The sequence below is a fragment of the Drosophila pseudoobscura genome, chromosome X (assembly GCF_009870125.1).
Source record: "Drosophila pseudoobscura strain MV-25-SWS-2005 chromosome X, UCI_Dpse_MV25, whole genome shotgun sequence".
In the NCBI taxonomy this organism is placed as follows: domain Eukaryota; kingdom Metazoa; phylum Arthropoda; class Insecta; order Diptera; family Drosophilidae; genus Drosophila; species Drosophila pseudoobscura.
In genome coordinates, this window is record NC_046683.1 from 17671352 (window position 1) to 17687602 (window position 16251).

General features: G+C 50.3%; 3 protein-coding genes across 7 annotated transcripts in view; 2 read left to right on the forward strand and 1 right to left on the reverse strand.

Annotated features, from left to right (window-relative positions):
• Positions 1 to 1562, forward strand: part of vex (somatomedin B and thrombospondin type 1 domain containing protein vexed) — a 113690-nt gene extending 112128 nt beyond the window's left edge. For both annotated transcript variants that reach the window (XM_033381467.1, XM_001354518.4), the window contains exon 6: positions 10 to 1562. In XM_033381467.1, coding sequence (XP_033237358.1) covers positions 10 to 542 — 533 coding nt within the window. In that variant the 3' untranslated portion in view covers positions 543 to 1562. The remainder of the gene's footprint in view (positions 1 to 9) is intronic.
• A 279-nt stretch (positions 1563 to 1841) lies between these two features.
• Positions 1842 to 5634, forward strand: C901. Of its 2 annotated transcripts, none has more exons than XM_033381466.1 (8): positions 1842 to 2057; positions 3144 to 3292; positions 3357 to 3495; positions 3548 to 3706; positions 3952 to 4143; positions 4211 to 4271; positions 4373 to 4503; positions 4564 to 5634. In XM_033381466.1, the coding sequence occupies exons 2-8, from the start codon at positions 3146 to 3148 to the stop codon at positions 5445 to 5447; spliced, it is 1713 nt and encodes a 570-aa protein (XP_033237357.1). In that variant the 5' UTR covers positions 1842 to 2057; positions 3144 to 3145; the 3' UTR covers positions 5448 to 5634. The 2 variants fall into 2 exon arrangements, with proteins under 2 accessions (XP_033237357.1, XP_001354553.3); XM_001354517.4 differs by having other exon boundaries at positions 1843 to 2057; positions 3110 to 3292.
• Myo10A (Myosin 10A) overlaps positions 5540 to 16251 on the reverse strand; it is a 31248-nt gene continuing 20536 nt past the window's right edge. For 2 of the 3 annotated variants that reach the window (XM_033381464.1, XM_001354516.4), the window contains 4 exons: positions 7922 to 8484; positions 7610 to 7859; positions 6273 to 7415; positions 5540 to 6199 (listed from right to left, as the gene is read on the reverse strand). In XM_033381464.1, the coding sequence (XP_033237355.1) occupies positions 6032 to 6199; positions 6273 to 7415; positions 7610 to 7859; positions 7922 to 8484 (2124 nt within the window). In that variant the 3' untranslated portion in view covers positions 5540 to 6031. Of the gene's footprint in view, positions 6200 to 6272; positions 7416 to 7609; positions 7860 to 7921; positions 8485 to 12441; positions 14415 to 16251 lie in introns of those variants that run through there. The other variant, XM_015185972.2, reaches the window with a different exon arrangement.

Sequence of the window (16251 nt, forward strand, 5' to 3'; positions counted from 1 at the left end):
ATTTCCCAGGTGATCGCATTACCGTGCGCTGCGATCTCGAGGCCCTCATCCAGGACGGTGCTGGCAGCCCCACAGCCGCAGGCCGGTCCGGATCCGTGACCCCCACTACTGTAGCCACGACCACTGGGGCCTACAAAGAGGAGGAGGAAAGCAGCGACGGCTCCAATGGGGGGGAGGGAGAGCAGAACAGCAGCAACAGCAATGACGACGACGACGACAACAACGAGGAGGGTGAAGAGGAAGATGAAAATGCACAGAACATGCTCGACACAGGCAGCAATGAGAGCTACGAGAACCGACACCAGCGGCAGTCGCAGATCCTGTCGCTCCGCTACCTTTCGTGGGGCAGCTCCAAAAGAAGCGCCATGCCGGCAACGCTGCCACCGGCGCCCACGCCGAGCTTCCACTGCCGTGGCGAGGGGCTCTCTGGCCGCACGATGCGCTGGAGCGCACTGCCGGCGCCGTCGTGTCGCGGCAAGTGGCTCCGCCTCACCGTCGGCCCTCCCAAGAAGTGCACCCGCGCGCAGTTCATCTTCGTCTAATCGCTCCCGTCCCGTCTAATATAATTTTTTGTATCGATCACATCGTCAATATTGTAGGTGTAGTACGTGTAGGTTATGCTGTACGGCTCCGGCAGAAGCAAAGGCAAAACGTCCGGCTAAACAGGCGTTAAGGGACGGCCGTGACGGGATCGCATCATATCAAATCACGACCCAGTACCCAGTCCCCAGTCCCCAGTCCCAAACCATTAGAGCCCTATGCCCCATAAATTTCAGCACTGGCACAAGTACTCCATTATATGTAAGAGTGTAAACTTTAAGTCAGTGTATTAAGAGGAATAGATGTATCGTGAGTAAAGTTTTTTTTGTGACCACACCGAGTTGCAATCGTGGACGTGGACTTATACGAGTGCACTGAGAAAGTCGAACCACTCGCTCGTTATTTAGCCGGCATTGTCAGCGTTAATTTAAGCACTATACAGGACCGAATCGGCATATTTGAGTGTTCCAGACTGCAGGGGGTGCAGTTTTGTTTGATTGGATATACATATACGATACGTAGGAAATGCAACATTCTCTTCGCACTAGGTAGCTGACAGGGAACTCTCAAGTAAAGATCACGACGACGAGTGTTTTGACCGCATCTGGCCCCTCGAGGCTCGAGGTATAGAGATACGACATGATGCCCATTACTGGAGGGGATATTGATAGATAGTAGCCGTAAGTCATCAAATACCACATAACGACAATTACAATGGAGATGAAATCATGCTGCTGGGCGAAGGTAACCGAAACATTGATGAGCCGCCAGTTCCGTCTTCTACGAGTACTTTCATCTCCTAAGCATTCGATTCATATCAAAAACACACGTTCTAACACACATACACACATACATAAAGTCCACGGGAGGTGGCGAGGGTAAAGGGGGTACGCCAGTACTCCATGATTTTTCCCCCCTTGGACAGAATTCTAGAGTCGGAATTAAACTTTGGATCTTAGTATTAAATTGGATTTTAGGTGCATACGAATGTCGAAAATATTTAATAAAATTATAATAAAACTAATACCGAAATCATTCAATAAAGAACGAGTATAATTTTAAAGAAACCTTTGTGTCTCTCTCTCTCTCTCTCTATTTTCTTCTTGCCATATCTTTCTCTCTCCGCTGGCCGTTGGGCAGTCGAGCGGCAAGAAAGTTCCCGACTTGCCGCGACTTGTTTGGCGACTGCGCACTGCGCATGCGCGACGCTCCAACCAGCTGATTCGGGCTTACCGTTTGACCCAATTATTGAAGTGGCAAACGTGAGCGACGTCGCCCGCCGGTTTTACAATTTCTCTCTCTTGGAATGCTCGCAGACAGCGACGAGTTCATTGTGATGGCCAGAAGAGAGAAGACAACGGAATCGGCCACAGTAAGCCACAGTGAGCCATAGGATAGGTAACGCTGCCGCTAATTGATTAGTCCCAAAGCAAGCGCAGACCGAGGTAGACCGAGTACAAGCCCTGCCGTTGCCCGAGTAGCTGTAGCTTCAGCAGAACCGTTCCTCAGTTCCCAAAGTAAAGACACTTTCCGCTTAGCATTTCCATTGCTGGTCGAGCGATCTTCCGGAAGATCTATTCAGTTTCTGTTTGTTATGTGCTCTGCTTGTTTTCCTACCATGCCCATCTATAAGACATCTGCAAATCAGTGCTGTTCCAAGCGGATTGGGCTGATTGCCATTCTTGGTGCTACTCGTTGCGAAGAAAGTTGTCTTCCAACATGTTAATTGTGACTGTGTGAGGAGGGGCCGTGGGCTGTGGGCCGTGGGCCGCTACCGATTTCTTTTTACGGTCCATCTCTGGCTAAACGAAGAAAATTTGTCTGTTGACTTGTGTCTAGAGTCTAGAGTCTAGAGTAGATAATGCAATGTAGTTTTATTTAATAGCTTCGAGGCGAGTCAGTGTGAAAACTAATCTTTGAGTGGGTGTTATATTCATCTATCAAATAACTTTAGCACAGTGACAATAACTCTTTGATCCAACTTCTTTAAAGCTGTATACTTAAACATTCTGAGACTCTTAGGGCATTTTATAGCCATGTTCCGAACAAGTCCGTTCCGGGTAACGCATAGATCTCAGAGACTATGAGAGCTAGAGAAAGAACTTGTTGTTTTCCCAATACTGTGGTATCACACTCAAACAAGTCCACGCCAAAAAGAACACAAATCCGAGGCATCCAAAATTTTGGTGAAAGAAATGAACCCTGTAGAAACTCAGAGAATTATTTGATCTACAAGATTGCCGCATCTGGATCAGATCGGATCATTATTATAGCCAGAATGAATGACAAGATTTTCCGTTGCTGACTCTGCCCCCCTCTCTCACTCACTCTCTCTCTCTCTCTGTCTCTCTCGATCTCCCCCATCACCGTTGTGTACTCTCTCATGACAAGTGCAAGGAAAATTCATAGAGATGTGCGATTTGCTTGATGCACAAGGTGGGACAGTGGCATTGACCAACAAATGCGAAACCAAAAAGACAGAGAGAGAGAGAGAGGGTACACGAGCATCATCGGTTCCGATAAAAATTCCGGCGTTTACTCATTGCATATATGGTTGTTACATATGTAGATATACTAACTGACAGCTCTTCCTAACTGATCAGGTATGTTGCCGTGCAATTTAGGGGTGCCGGCGACGGTCCTACTGACCACCATGATCACCACCCTCAGCATAGAAGACAGCGACGCTTACAGGCGAAACTTTGAGGTTCGCCAAAGCAGCAACTCCAAGATTCCGCTCTGGAAAAAACGTGTAAGTGAAATTCGGCACTCGCCATTGAGCCAGCGACTAATCGGCGGTATTTGGTCCACGGCAGGCGTGCGAGAAGCCCCAAAACAACAAGGCCAACTCCCACTATGTGTGCGACGAGGAGGGCGACTTCACGTGTCTGCCTGGATGGCAGGGCGACCTCTGCCAGGTGCCCATGTGCCGGCGAGGCTGTGATCCGATGAACGGTAAGCCGGCCAATCTATTTCCCTACAGTTCATTCATATCCCACTACGACAGGCTACTGCCAGCGGCCAGGCGAGTGCCGATGCCGCATCGGCTACAGTGGCGAGATGTGCGACAAGTGCATTCCGCTACCGGGGTGCCAGCACGGTGACTGCACCAAGCCCTTTGAGTGCATCTGCAAGCCCGGCTGGTCTGGACTCTTCTGCACAGAACGTAAGTAGAATCCGAACTGCACCTATGCCTAAGACTTGAGCAGTACTCCACACAGTACATGAGTCAACAAATCAGAGTAAAATGCTGAAAAGAAATGCTTCCATTAATGACGTTTCAATGTTTGATGACTCCTTTCGAAGGATGATTCAACGTAAAGTGATTAAAGGTCTCAGTTGCTCCACCGATTGAGCCATTAATCCCTAATGAAACCAGACACACACACACTATCCTGCTCTATCCTGCAGCCAGCTGTCGAAGTGGATGTCACAGTACCCGCGGCTACTGCGAGGCCCCCGGAGAGTGCCGCTGCCGCATTGGCTACGCGGGACGCACTTGCGGCGAGTGCGCCACCATGCCGGGCTGCCAGCACGGGACCTGCAACAAGCCGCTAGAATGCCTCTGTCTGCCCGGATACACGGGACTGCTCTGCCAGACGCGTAAGTTCCTCGACCGCAGCCGAAACCTGACGAAACGGCACCTGTTGAAACCCCCTCTCTTCGACAGCTCTATGCGCCTCGGATTGCAGCAAGCAGCACGGCTACTGCCGCAGGCCTGGCGAGTGTCGGTGAGTACGAGGTCGTGCCTCCTCGCCCACGTGGGGCGTATTAGTGGGCCACCACTGCCTGCCCTTCTAAATTTACATTATCACTCTTCATTATCGCTCAGCTGCAAGGTGGGCTGGACGGGCAGCCAGTGCGACAAGTGCTTCCCCTATCCCGGATGCGCGAACGGAGACTGCGAGGCGCCCTGGGAGTGCAACTGCCATCCTGGCTGGGGCGGTATGCTGTGCGATGAAAGTAAGTGCTGTTGCAACCCAATGCTCTGATGACACATCCAACCATTCCCATTCCCCACAGAGCTGAGCTACTGCGTGGAGAATCCGGAGACGTGCGAGAACGAGGGCAAGTGCGTCTCGGTGAGCCGCGAGGACGGCAGCTATCGGTGTCTATGTCGGCAGGGGTATCTTGGGAAGAACTGCGAGATACGCGACGACTTTTTGCTTACATCGGTGGCGCCTCTGCGCATTACCCCGCCGCCCCTTCCGCTGGAGCTGGAGCTGGACGATGTGGTCGCAGGTGTGCCTGATGACAGCGACAACGGCAACGGCAACGGCAACACAATGGGTGGGCAGGTGGAAAAGTTTCCAGCAAGTAACGTGCCAAAACGCCGGACAAATGACACCGCAGCTGTGCCCACACCAACAATGCTGACAGCGGGCACCGCACCGCTGAGCACAGCCACGACAAGGACGACAGGGACGACGCCGACGACAACGATGTCGACGATGGCCACGTTAGCAGCAGCTGGAGCCGGCTCTGTCGCTGGCAGCCACAATGCGACTAATGAAGCGTTAAGCGTTGTTGCTTTGCGCCCGGATGGGGCGCCAACAATGGAGCATGCTACCACGACACGAACAACAACAGGAAAAACAATGGCTGCGGTAAAGAGTAACGCAACAAGTGAGGCAGCCCCCTCCCCAGCGCCAGCCCCATCTGCCACACAATTTGCTGGCCACGAGCAGCTAAAGACAACGTTGGCGCCAGCTGCACCAGCAACATCAGCGGGCGTGACCACCACCCAGGCCCATACCGGGGCCGAGTATGAGGCAGAGGCAGACGAGGATGACGACGATGATGAGGAGGAGGACGGCGAGTACGAGGAGGATGATGAGGACGAGGAGGACGAGGACGAGGAAGACGATGAGGATGACAACGATCAACTCCTACCAAATATTATATAATTAATTGCTCATAGACTAACTTCTTTTTTTTCCATTTACTCGTTACTCGTATCTATTAGGATTGCAGTGGAAGTTCAGTTGTACGATAGATATACAAATATAGTTGCATTTATTTATGATAATTTAAGGATTACACTAAATACACAACTGCGTCGGATTTCGTTTAAACCAATTAAAAAAAAAAAAACATAATTTAATAATAAAGTTTGCAAGAAATTTGACAATATTCAAATTTGTGTTCAGAGCGGGTGCATTCGAATGCTGCACGAACATTGCACTTGGTTTCCAAAAGATTGGGATTTACTTTAAGGGCGAGAAGGGGGAAATATATGGCCATTGAAGCGCCAACGAGAGGTGGGAGGGGAGGTAGAAGACAGCGGAAACAAAAGCATCTAGATATACATATGCATGCATGTATCTTGTGTATGGGCGTGTATAAATATATTGTATATAACTTACAAAACGAAACAAAAAAAAAAATGTACGGGGATATATCGAATAGAGAATAATTCGGTAAAAATAATTATAAAGGTAAAAAGTAGAATTATCCATATTTAAAATATAATTATCGTTGCTCGATACACCTAATTGAGCTCCCGCTTGTCCCGCTGACTGATTTGGGCCATCGTGATGTACTGACGCACCAGGCGCGATATCTCGTGCGCCTGCTCCGTCTGAACGCGAATCACGCGCTGCTGCATGAGATTGCCGACCTTCATGTCCAGGAAAAGGGCTCCGTCCTCCGAGCGAACCTGATCGAAAGTAGAGGAGAGAAGAAGCTCAATAAAAATTGCCACTGCGGTAGGCAGAGAGTAGGAGACTCACCTTGCGCGTGGATATCACTTCCATGAAACTCCAGTGCTGCAGGGTCTCGTGCGTGTTGGGATCGAGGAAGAGCACTCCACGCCGGTTCAGGGCCAGGATTAGGTCCCGCCACATGGGGCTGTGGTTGTCCTCCACGTGCGGCGCCTCCTCAGCCCAGATGCGCTTCACGGCAAAGAAGCTGCTGCCGAAGAGCGGCCAGGCGGCCAGCACATTAAGGAACTGAGCCTTTACTTGGCTCGGGCTCAGGCCCGCCACCTGCGGCCAGGCGGACTGCACCAGGCCGACCCACTGGGCCGGTCGTATCTCGCGTATCCCCAGCGCCGGCTTGGGCAGCAGAAACTTGATCTCCTTCATGGCCGGCACGTGACTGAGGTCAGCGGCACGGTGCAGTAGCGCCGCGATCCTGGCCATATCACGGACCATCTCTGGCATGGGAACCCCGTTGCCGGGCAGCTCCAGGAGAAGGCCCTCCAAGTAGTCGGGGGCCACCTGGTTGAAAAGCACCTCTACGTACAGCGGCATGGGAGCCGGCTCGCGCTTGAGGGCAAAGTGCCATACTGAGCGGCAGAAGATCAGGTAGAAGGGCTGCCCGGACTTGAGAAGTTCCGTTGTCACGTCCAGTATATACTCGTCGGCGGCCAGGGGCATGGTGAAGGCGTCGCCCTGCACGATGCAATAGAGCGAGAACTCCTGCTGCTCGGCCTCCGACTCCACGCCCAGCAGTGAGCACAGCTCGGCTATGACATCGGCCACCACCGTGGAGCAGCGCGTGTTTACCACCCGCTCAGCCCCTCCCGGCAGTCTGTAGATCTGTCGCCTGGCCGAGCGCCCGGCGGACACGGCAGTCACTTCTTCCACGCTTGGCACGTTCTTGCGGCCGCCGCAGCGGGCCGTTTTACGGAGGTTCGTCAGGCAGACGGCCGCCGTGCCGTGGCAGGAGCGACGACGGTCCGAGGCGGCCGACGTCAGGTGCTCCATCAGGTACGGACGCAAGGCGTCCGAGCAGCCGAAGTAAGCGGCCAGAATGCTGAGCAGGCGCCAAGCGCGCTGCGAGCTGTCCGGGCAGGGTGATCGGTTAGCCGTGGTCTGCTTCATCAACTGGCAGTAAACCTCGTCTCTCAGGGCCAGATATTTGTGACAATGCTGTAGGGGGAAATCAGACGAAGGATGGGAGATTAGTGTGTGGATTTCGAGATTTCCGTGGGCGTGGAATGCTGTGCATTGAATAATAAGAATCAGAATAATCTTTCTGATAGGAGGTATTGAAAATACCCAAAAATGCAGCACAAGTGAACCGTCCTCGAGCGGTTTGAAGAGAGAACAGAAGCGGAACTCACCATGAGCACCGTGTAGACACATTTGACCTCGGTGAGTTCAGGATCGAGTGGAATGTCGCCGCAGTAGCGGAGAACGCAGTCAAAGCACTCGAGCGCCAGAGAGGCCAGGTCGTTGGGGAGCCGGAGTAGCGGCAGGCGTATGGCATGGCCCTGCCACTTGACCAGCTCCGCATAGGAGCGGTTGGCGGCCGACTGCGACTGCGACTGGGACTGGTGTCGCTCATGATGTCGATCGGCGTCCCGCAGTTGGCTGCAAAGAGTGCGAAACATTATAGCTATGCAGCTCTCGTGGGATGTGGTGGATGCACTTACTCGTTGCGGAAGTGCTGCATGGCGAACTGGAGCAGCGAGTACTTCGTGACCGAGGGCGGTGTGCCGCCGTTGGTCTCCTCCTGCATGTAGTTGGCGTCCAGGTCATGGTGCGTCATTGACTGCTGCTGCTGGTGCTGCTGCTGCGTCTGATCCGTCTGCTGCGACTGGCCATTGGTGAGGGAGGAGGGCTGTTGGCCTGCATTCGGCTTGCGGGCCGAGTGCAGGTAGCTCTGCTGCTTCATGAAGCGCTGCTGCTGACCCTGGTGATGCTGCTCAGCCGCCAGCTGCTGCTCCTCAAGGGCATCCTCCAGCTGTTGTTGCTGGTGCTGCTGCTGCTGCTGGTGCTGTTGCTGCTGGTGGTGGTGCTGCTGCTGCTGCAGGTGATGGTGCAGCTCCGACTGCTGGTGCTGCTGTTGCTGCTTCTCCCCCTCGTTCCCGTTCAAGTTGCCGTGCTCGTTGCGCTGGGCATGCGCCTGGCGAGATTCCAGGCGCTCCAGCGGAACATTTAGGGTCTGGGCAGCGGCTCGGGCGCCCGACGAGAGCGTCGAGGCCTTCGATTGTGACTGCAACGGAAGAACAGAACATGGTTAGATGGTGTCCGAACAGATATACCCCATACCCTGAGTATCAGTAGCCGAGAGAGCGCATCGCTTGCAATTTACTAATTGACTCGCCGCGAATGCAGCGCTGGCCATGCCATGTCAATGGCATGTGAAAGTTGCTGGCCACTTTTTTGGGCAGCTCGGCGCAACCAGTTGCCAGTTGCCAGTGGCCCAGACCGGTTGCCAGTGGACAGGGAGGCGTGCCCGATGATTTATGCTCCCATATAGACCAGCAGCGGTCGAGGGCGTGCTGGCGGTGGCACCGCACTCGACGCTGCGTTTTTGGCAACGAAAGTGTTGCCCGTTGGCGCTTTTTTACTGCTTCCCGAATTTAATTATTTGGTGCAATTTGTTGCAATTTGCTGCAATTGCTTTCTTTTTTGCACGTCTTCAATACTTACACCCACAACAAACATTCATCCATCCCCGCACCCCACCTCGGGTGCACACTCGGGCGCGGAAAGACTTGAAAAAGTGGCTGCTTATGAAAGCGGAAATTTTGCACCAATCAATCCACCTGCCATAGGCGAGAAACTATGCCCACTGTTCGCCAGGTTTCATCTGTGATCATCCGAGACTAATCAGGATCCATCGAGGACACCCCCAGAGGGTACTGAAGCCGGTTAAGGCCAAAGCCGTGTGTCTATAGGCACAGATCAGCCGAAAACCCCAGCTGCCAGCTATTTTTGTACATCCAAAGCCTACAGTAAAAAGATACGCACATGTACTTATGTACCCATGTTGCACAATTACTATTGGTCACAGTTTTATTGGTCAAAATAACAATTGGTTGCTCACTCGACTCTGACAAAAGTCGCATTTGGGGCAGAGGCAACCCAACGATCACTGACTGCTTCCATACACACGCGAGCGGTGCGCCAGTTTTCATTTTTGCTTTTGGACTTTTGGATATTTCAGGAGCAGGGAAACCCATTGGAAGTGCTTAAGCACTGGGCAAAATGCTCTATATTTTGAATGATTTATTGGAATGCTTTCAGTCACTATTTCTATTCAGATAAAAGCCAGCAGGGGAATGGATTTTTAAGAGAATACTACTAAATAATACTAAACACTACTAAAATGTGCCAAGTTTCAACCACATCGCTTCAGAACAGAGCGACGGCTCGTCGGACGGACAAGGCTTTATTCCCTCATCGGCCTGAAGCAGGAATCAATATACTCTAAGAGGTGGAATAAGCTTCCTTTTCTGCGCTATATTTCAATATATATGTAGGTCAGTATCAGGTCTAGTAGATGCAAATGTAGTTCGAAACAAGTTTGGGTCCAACCGCACTTACGGTGATCTCCAATCGCAAAAGCGAGACCCAAGCAAAAGGCTGTAATCAATAGCAGAAAGAATTCAATTTGAGTGGCTACTCTGTAGTCCCCCCAAGGCATAGCGGGTCTCAGATTGGATCTGGACATTTCCGCCTAAATGTCCGCCATGCCAAAAAACATTAAAAGGCAAAAAAGTATAAAAAAACGTTTTCCATATACTTTTATCACGGTATTATTTTCTTAATCTATTGAAATTAAACTAATTTAACCGATTGACATTTAACTCCATTATCTTTGAGGTGGAAATCTATTTAAACAAGCAAAAGTTTACTTTTTTCGGTATTTTTTTTGGTATTTTTAACCTCCCATAAGTAAGATGATTCTTGATAAAAGTTGTTCTTCAAAACTTTTCTTGCTCTAACATGTTGAACCACCTAAAAAAACATCCCCGAAAACCCCCCGATTGGGCTAATCTCGGCTAACAGTATATTTTAAAAGTTTTATTACCCCAGAATTTGGTAAGGTAAAACCAGTAACGTATGGGCGTCGGATGCCTCCGCGAATTTAGAGCAAAAGAGCAGGACAGGTTTTTTATATTTAATAATTTGGGAAATTACCACTGATTATTTCATATATCAGCACAAGAAATAAGATAGAGATAGTCCTACCCAATACGCAGAGTTTTGTAATCTCAAAATCCACTTCTGTTTTCTGTAACGTAACGTGAGGTCATATTTTGGGTTATATCTTTACAACCCTCTACAACGTTCGATTGTTGTCTTTTTTGTGGTGAATATTGGGCTAGAGAACTACTATTCAATAGAGCCATATTTTGTTCAAAGGTGCACCTTTTTCATAGTTATTTTTTTTGGCATTTAGTCGCAGAAATGCACAGAGCCCAGAAAACTAGCGCTGCAGCACAGTGTGGGCATTGTGCGAGCCAGTTGTCGTGAGCCAAATCTGATGGCCTGTAAGTATATGGGGCAGAGCTCTCAGAACCGGGGACGCAGCTGGGTCAGATGGCCTCAATCGGACTCCAGACGATCCAGTTTCAGCAGTGCTTGCAATGAGGAGCGCGCACACAAATGCTCGTGAGCACGAATACAGATGGAGATATACCTACGTGTTCATACATTCGTACATACGCGTATGTGTGTGCATTTATGTAGCAGAAAGAGTTAAATTTGGAGTATCATTTCTAAGTGACCGCTAAAACTTTCTTTTCGGCTTTGTTTTATTTCATATGTACGTATTTTTCGCTCGAGTTAATTAAAATTCGAAATTAATGCGCACCATCATAGCCATCCATCCATCCTATGGCTGGCTGTCGGACACTACGGAAGCAGTACGGGCCAAAAGAAATTAAAGTAATTTATCATAGGCCAAGCGCTCAAAGCAGAGACCGACAATAAGAAAACGCACCAAACAAAGCACACTCGGAAATTGTGTAATTAAATTATTGAAATCAAATTACAGTCACATTTTTAGCGCTCATCTTTCAGCGAAGTTCGGAAAAAAGAGGCAACAAGAACAGTGCGCGTTCTGTCTTGTTTGCATCTTTGTGGGTCACCATCCCATCCAATCCAATCCCATCCCCACTCTCATTCCCATTCCCATTCCATTCCAATCAGCAGCCATCAGTTCTCATTGTTTTTCTTCTGCTGATTGTCTTTTTATAGATCTTGTCCGGGTAACGCAGATCGTAAAGCCATTGCACGCGCGTCAGGTGGTCGGTCATTGAACGCTCTACGCGCTGGCATCTTCTCCAACCACGATCATCTCAGACCGACTTGGAGAGTTCACCAGCGAATTCAGTTCATGCAATTCTAGTCCATCCCAATGCAATTAACCTTCTATAATTGAAGAAGATCGACTAGCAACGTTCCGCGGACTCAGGAAAAGCAGAGAACGTAGATCAAACGTCCTTCTGTCTCTCCTAGAGATCACTGATCTTCATCTTATGTGTTCGGATATATAGTTCGGGTTCATTTTACAGTCAGAGGAATGGGTTTCCCAAACCATAGAGTATCGAATGCTTGAGTTTCATTCGTGAATGATCATTTGCTAGCTTTCCTCAGATTACTCTAGCCCACTCTATTACGCAGTGACTCCGGGTTCAACCATCTCAAACCTCAAACATCGGCTACGGAAAGTCCCAGTTTAGGGTGTAATAGTTATGTGCCACCCATTTGTTTCACTTTTTGTTGTACAATTGGCACCCCAGACCACCCCAGACAGTCAGTTGGTTTGTTTTTGTGATTAGCTCACCCAACCCAACCCATCCGAACCCACTCGAACCCAACACAAAGCGCAATGGGATGATGTAAGCGACTTTTCAGTAGGCTGATGGGCCGTTGGATAGAGAGGCCCATGGAGAGGTTGTCTGGCTGTTTGGCTTTTTTCTCCGTCTGGCCGCGATAATAAGGCGATTATGTGTCTACTTAATAACGCCATTAGGCCCCGCAGCTGTACATCTGTCTTGCGGATCTGTCTCCCTGTCAGAGCTCGTTTATATCTGCCTGCACGGGCTAGCGTCCTATTTGTGGAAGATATAGAAAACTAGCTAAGGAACAAGTCAAAAGGATATAAGCCTCTTCCCTTCGATCCTTTCCTGACAGAATGGCATGGATGATTGTTTACCTCATGGGAGTTCATCGTCTCGAACCGGGCGAGGATCTCCTTAACAGATATCTTCGATTCGGTGGGCTCCTCGAGAATGGTTTCCATGCGGCTCACCGAGCCACTGCTCGCATTGCTCACCCGCCTCGTTTTGCTGCCCAACAGAAGCATGCTCGACGACGTTCCTGGGAGCACGCCAGGAGCTGGAGGGGAAGCGGCGCCACCGACGGCACCGGTGGATGGATTGGAAGAGTTTCCCAGTCCAAGAGCCATGGGCAAGCCCATGTGCTCCACGTTCGCATCTGCTCCCAGCTCCTGCTCTAGCTCCAGCTCCAGCTCCATCCGCATGTCCAAGTCCCTCGCACTCTGCTCCTCGTTGTTGTTGTCGTCTCTTTGGTTGAGCTGCAGCTTGTAGCTGAGCTGCTCCTCGAAGCAGCACTGCTCGCACTGGCCGACGGGGGCACTGGCGGTGGTGCAGCACTTGTACACGATGTCCTCCTCGACGCTCCAGGCGTTGTCGTTGTCGTTGCCCAGCTCGGAGCCGGATCCGTGACCGCACAGGTCTAGGCGCAGTGAGGCGCAGCACTGCTCGTTCAGATCGCGGATGCTCTCGTTTGTCAGCTGGTCAAGATCGCTGCGGCGCTGCAGCTGCTGATGTTGATGCTGATTCTGATTCTGGAGATGTGGATGCGGATGGTTTGGCTGTCCGTGGTGCACCTGGGCGGAGGTGATGCCCGTTATGTGGGCTATTTCCGCATCGTCCGAGTCGGTGTAGAGTATCTCGTGCTCCTCGCAACTGTCACCGTCCGTGAGGTTGTTCATCGAGTCTAGGGAGGCGCATTTGCATTCCTGATCCTGACCCTGACCCTGATCTTGATCCATATGCTTTTCCCCCTCCTGCGCCTGCGCCTGATCCTGCTCCTGATCGTGTCTCTTTCTCTGTGCCTGCGCCCTCTCCTTCGCGTTATCCTGGCCTTGCTGCTGCAGCAGCTTGAAGCTATTGACCTTGTCGTGGTGCATCTTGTTGATCAGCGACTCCACCTTGTTGACGATGCTGCTGAACTTGTGCGGAACACTTCCGCCGGACTGCAACTGGACCGCTTTGTCTGCACTGCCCGGCGCCTGCCAGGACTTGTTGCTGCGTACGCTCTGCGACATGCTGGCTGGCTGGCTGAATTGGTGCGGCGATGGCGATGGCTATGGCTCGGATCTGGGTCTGGGTGGAAGTCACCCAGTCACTCAGTCCATGGCCGGGCCAAGTTCCTTCGGAGCGCGTGCCAGTGAAAGTTGTTATTGCATTTTGATGAACTGCCTCAGCCTCAGCTTCAGCTTCAGCTTCAACTTCAGTGGCAGTTGCAGCAGTCCAAGTCCAAGCAAGCTGACCAAACTACACGACCATAATGAATGTTTAAATATTGTCTGAACACGCGCCGTCGAAGCCAACAATTCGAGGAAAAACGAAACGAAAAACGATAAATGAAAAACGAAAAATGAAAAGCGAAAAGCGAGCAACAGCACTGTGGAGTGGAGTGGAGTGCTGTGGAGTGGTGCGGTGCGGTGTGGATTGGATTCGTTGGTCGACTGGTCGGTACACCGCTACGTATGTGCCATTTTTTTGTACGTATACGTATTTTCGCTGGCTGTCGATGTGTGGAAATTGGCAATGCAGTTAAATGCGTGCTGCATATGTTTTTCTGTCTTATTGCCTATCACGCCGCGTTGTCAGTGCCATTTATTTTTCTGCATGTTTTTTTACGCTTTTCTGCTTCAATTTATTTTAATTTGCCATTTCTGTGTGCAGTTTGTCTTTCCACTCGATGGACTGGCTGGCTCCCTGTCTCCTTTCTCTCTTCTGGGGGAGCAGTTCGAAAAATGGCCAAATAATTGGCATGGAATGCTCCGTATGTTACAGCGTTCTCCCGAAGGTACAAATCGTTTCGGAACACCACAAGAATATAGACTATAAAAGACACCCTAAGGCAGAATAACCCTATGGCCACATCGGCATCGGAGGTTATCCAAGGGAAAAGTTCAATCAATGTGATTCCACTTTTGAACTGAGGGAACACCGAACACCGAATACCGAATTCCACTTCGCTCAACACAAGTTCAGTCGTTAAATTCAAACTGCTCTGACAGAGATTCTTCACTCCAGTCGATTCTGCGCCAATCGGGCTGATTTGTCATATATTTTTTTATGGTTTGTGGGTCAATCGATCCCCGGACCTGGCCTTAGCCTTTGTTGGGCACGTTTGGCTTTGTTTGCAGTTAGACGAAGAAAAACATTTCATTCACAGCACAGCACCAGAGCACCGACGGAGCACAGAAGCACGGAAAAAAGTTATTCAGACGAAGACGCAGGCGGAGACGGAGACAGGTGCGAAAGCAACAAAAAAAAAAAATCTACACGAATTCGGAGTCAAAGGCGGAGTTGGAGCTGGAGCTGGAGCTCTGCGTGATGCCGTTACCGCACATTTGTAACAACTGAAAACAGGGAAGACTGGTCAAGACGAGCAGAAGCGATTTAACTGACCATTTCGCTCGCAGTAGAGCAGAACAGCCTGCTGAGAGCGGGCTGGAGCGGGTTTTAGCGGGCTAGAGCGGGCTAGAGCGGGCTAGAGCGGGTTTTAGCGGAGCTTGCTTTTGAGCAGGTTGAGTGAAAACTGAACACCGAACTGCTCTTGGCCAAGCCGAGCGTAAAGCCAGAGAGAAAGAGCGAGTGAGAGACCGAGACAGAGACAGAGACACAGCCACAGACAGAGGCAGAGCTCGAAAGTCTTTCCCCATTTCCCATTCCCATGCCCATTCCCATTCCCTGCTGAGCAGCGCAACTGTGTGGGGAATAACTGTTTCGTCCGACGCACAGTGGGGCCCCAGCCGAAAAGAGGTGGCAAAAGTCAACGAATTTGATGGGCGCCTTGGACTCAACTTAAACCAAATTTGCCCGAGATCTCAATTGTATTACAAAAGCTGTTTCTAAGACAAGCCCGAAGAGACTTGACAGGATAAACTCACAACCCAAGTTGTACACTACTGAAGGGGTCTTGTTTTTGGCGTTGTTTTTGGATTTGAATTAGCTTAAGTGATACCTCAATTCCTGGTGGAACTCCCGGACAAAGCAAACAATAGAGACGGACGGTAAAACCACTACAGACGCCAACATGTTTATGGCTTGCCTTGTCCCCCTGCGGGTAAAATCGGATACTTCCGAATATTGAAAAAATCCGCGACCATCGTCTGCTCACTAATGCCATCTGAAATTGTTTATTATTTCGTTCAGAGGCTATTCATTTAGCAAGCCGAAAAGGCCGAAGGCCCCACTGTGCCAGGTCTGGGTTCCGCTCTTCCTATTTCTCTTCCCCCCTCAACCAACGATTGGTCAGTCTGAGTCTTCGGCTTTGCCATTGGACGAGTTTTCACGCATAAAATAGATTTAATTAAAACTCTTTAAGAAAAAAACGCTTGCTGAGAAGCATAACAAGACTTTGGTGAAGATCCAGTACTAGACGCACGACCCAACGAGGAAATACCCTTTAAAGCGACTGCGCAAGAGGCGATTCTTAAAGGGTGTTCTCATTATGGGTCCCAGTGCACTCCGCGTATTCTCAGTCCAAGGTAGGAAGCTGTGATCCGCCAAGTGCTGATACTCCCCCCAAAGAGGAGCGAAAAAAGAGAAAATAAAAGTGAGACGAGATATGTATGTATGTACATATGGGTGCATGTGCATGTGTGTGGTATATTCGAATGACGAACGTGCGCCAACTACGAATATCATCCATGCGGAGTGACTTACATACATGTGCACATATGTAGGTACATATATGGTGTGGA

What these genes read in the sequence shown, in the direction of transcription:
- C901 (XM_033381466.1), top strand. Translation starts at nt 3,146, where the DNA reads ATGTTGCCGTGCAATTTAGGGGTGCCGGCGACGGTCCTACTGACCACC. An exon ending in CGCAGGCCTGGCGAGTGTCG is followed by an intron (nt 4,272 to 4,372) that starts GTGAGTACGAGG and finishes ATTATCGCTCAG; the next exon opens with CTGCAAGGTGGGCTGGACGG. An exon ending in CGGTATGCTGTGCGATGAAA is followed by an intron (nt 4,504 to 4,563) that starts GTAAGTGCTGTT and finishes CATTCCCCACAG; the next exon opens with AGCTGAGCTACTGCGTGGAG.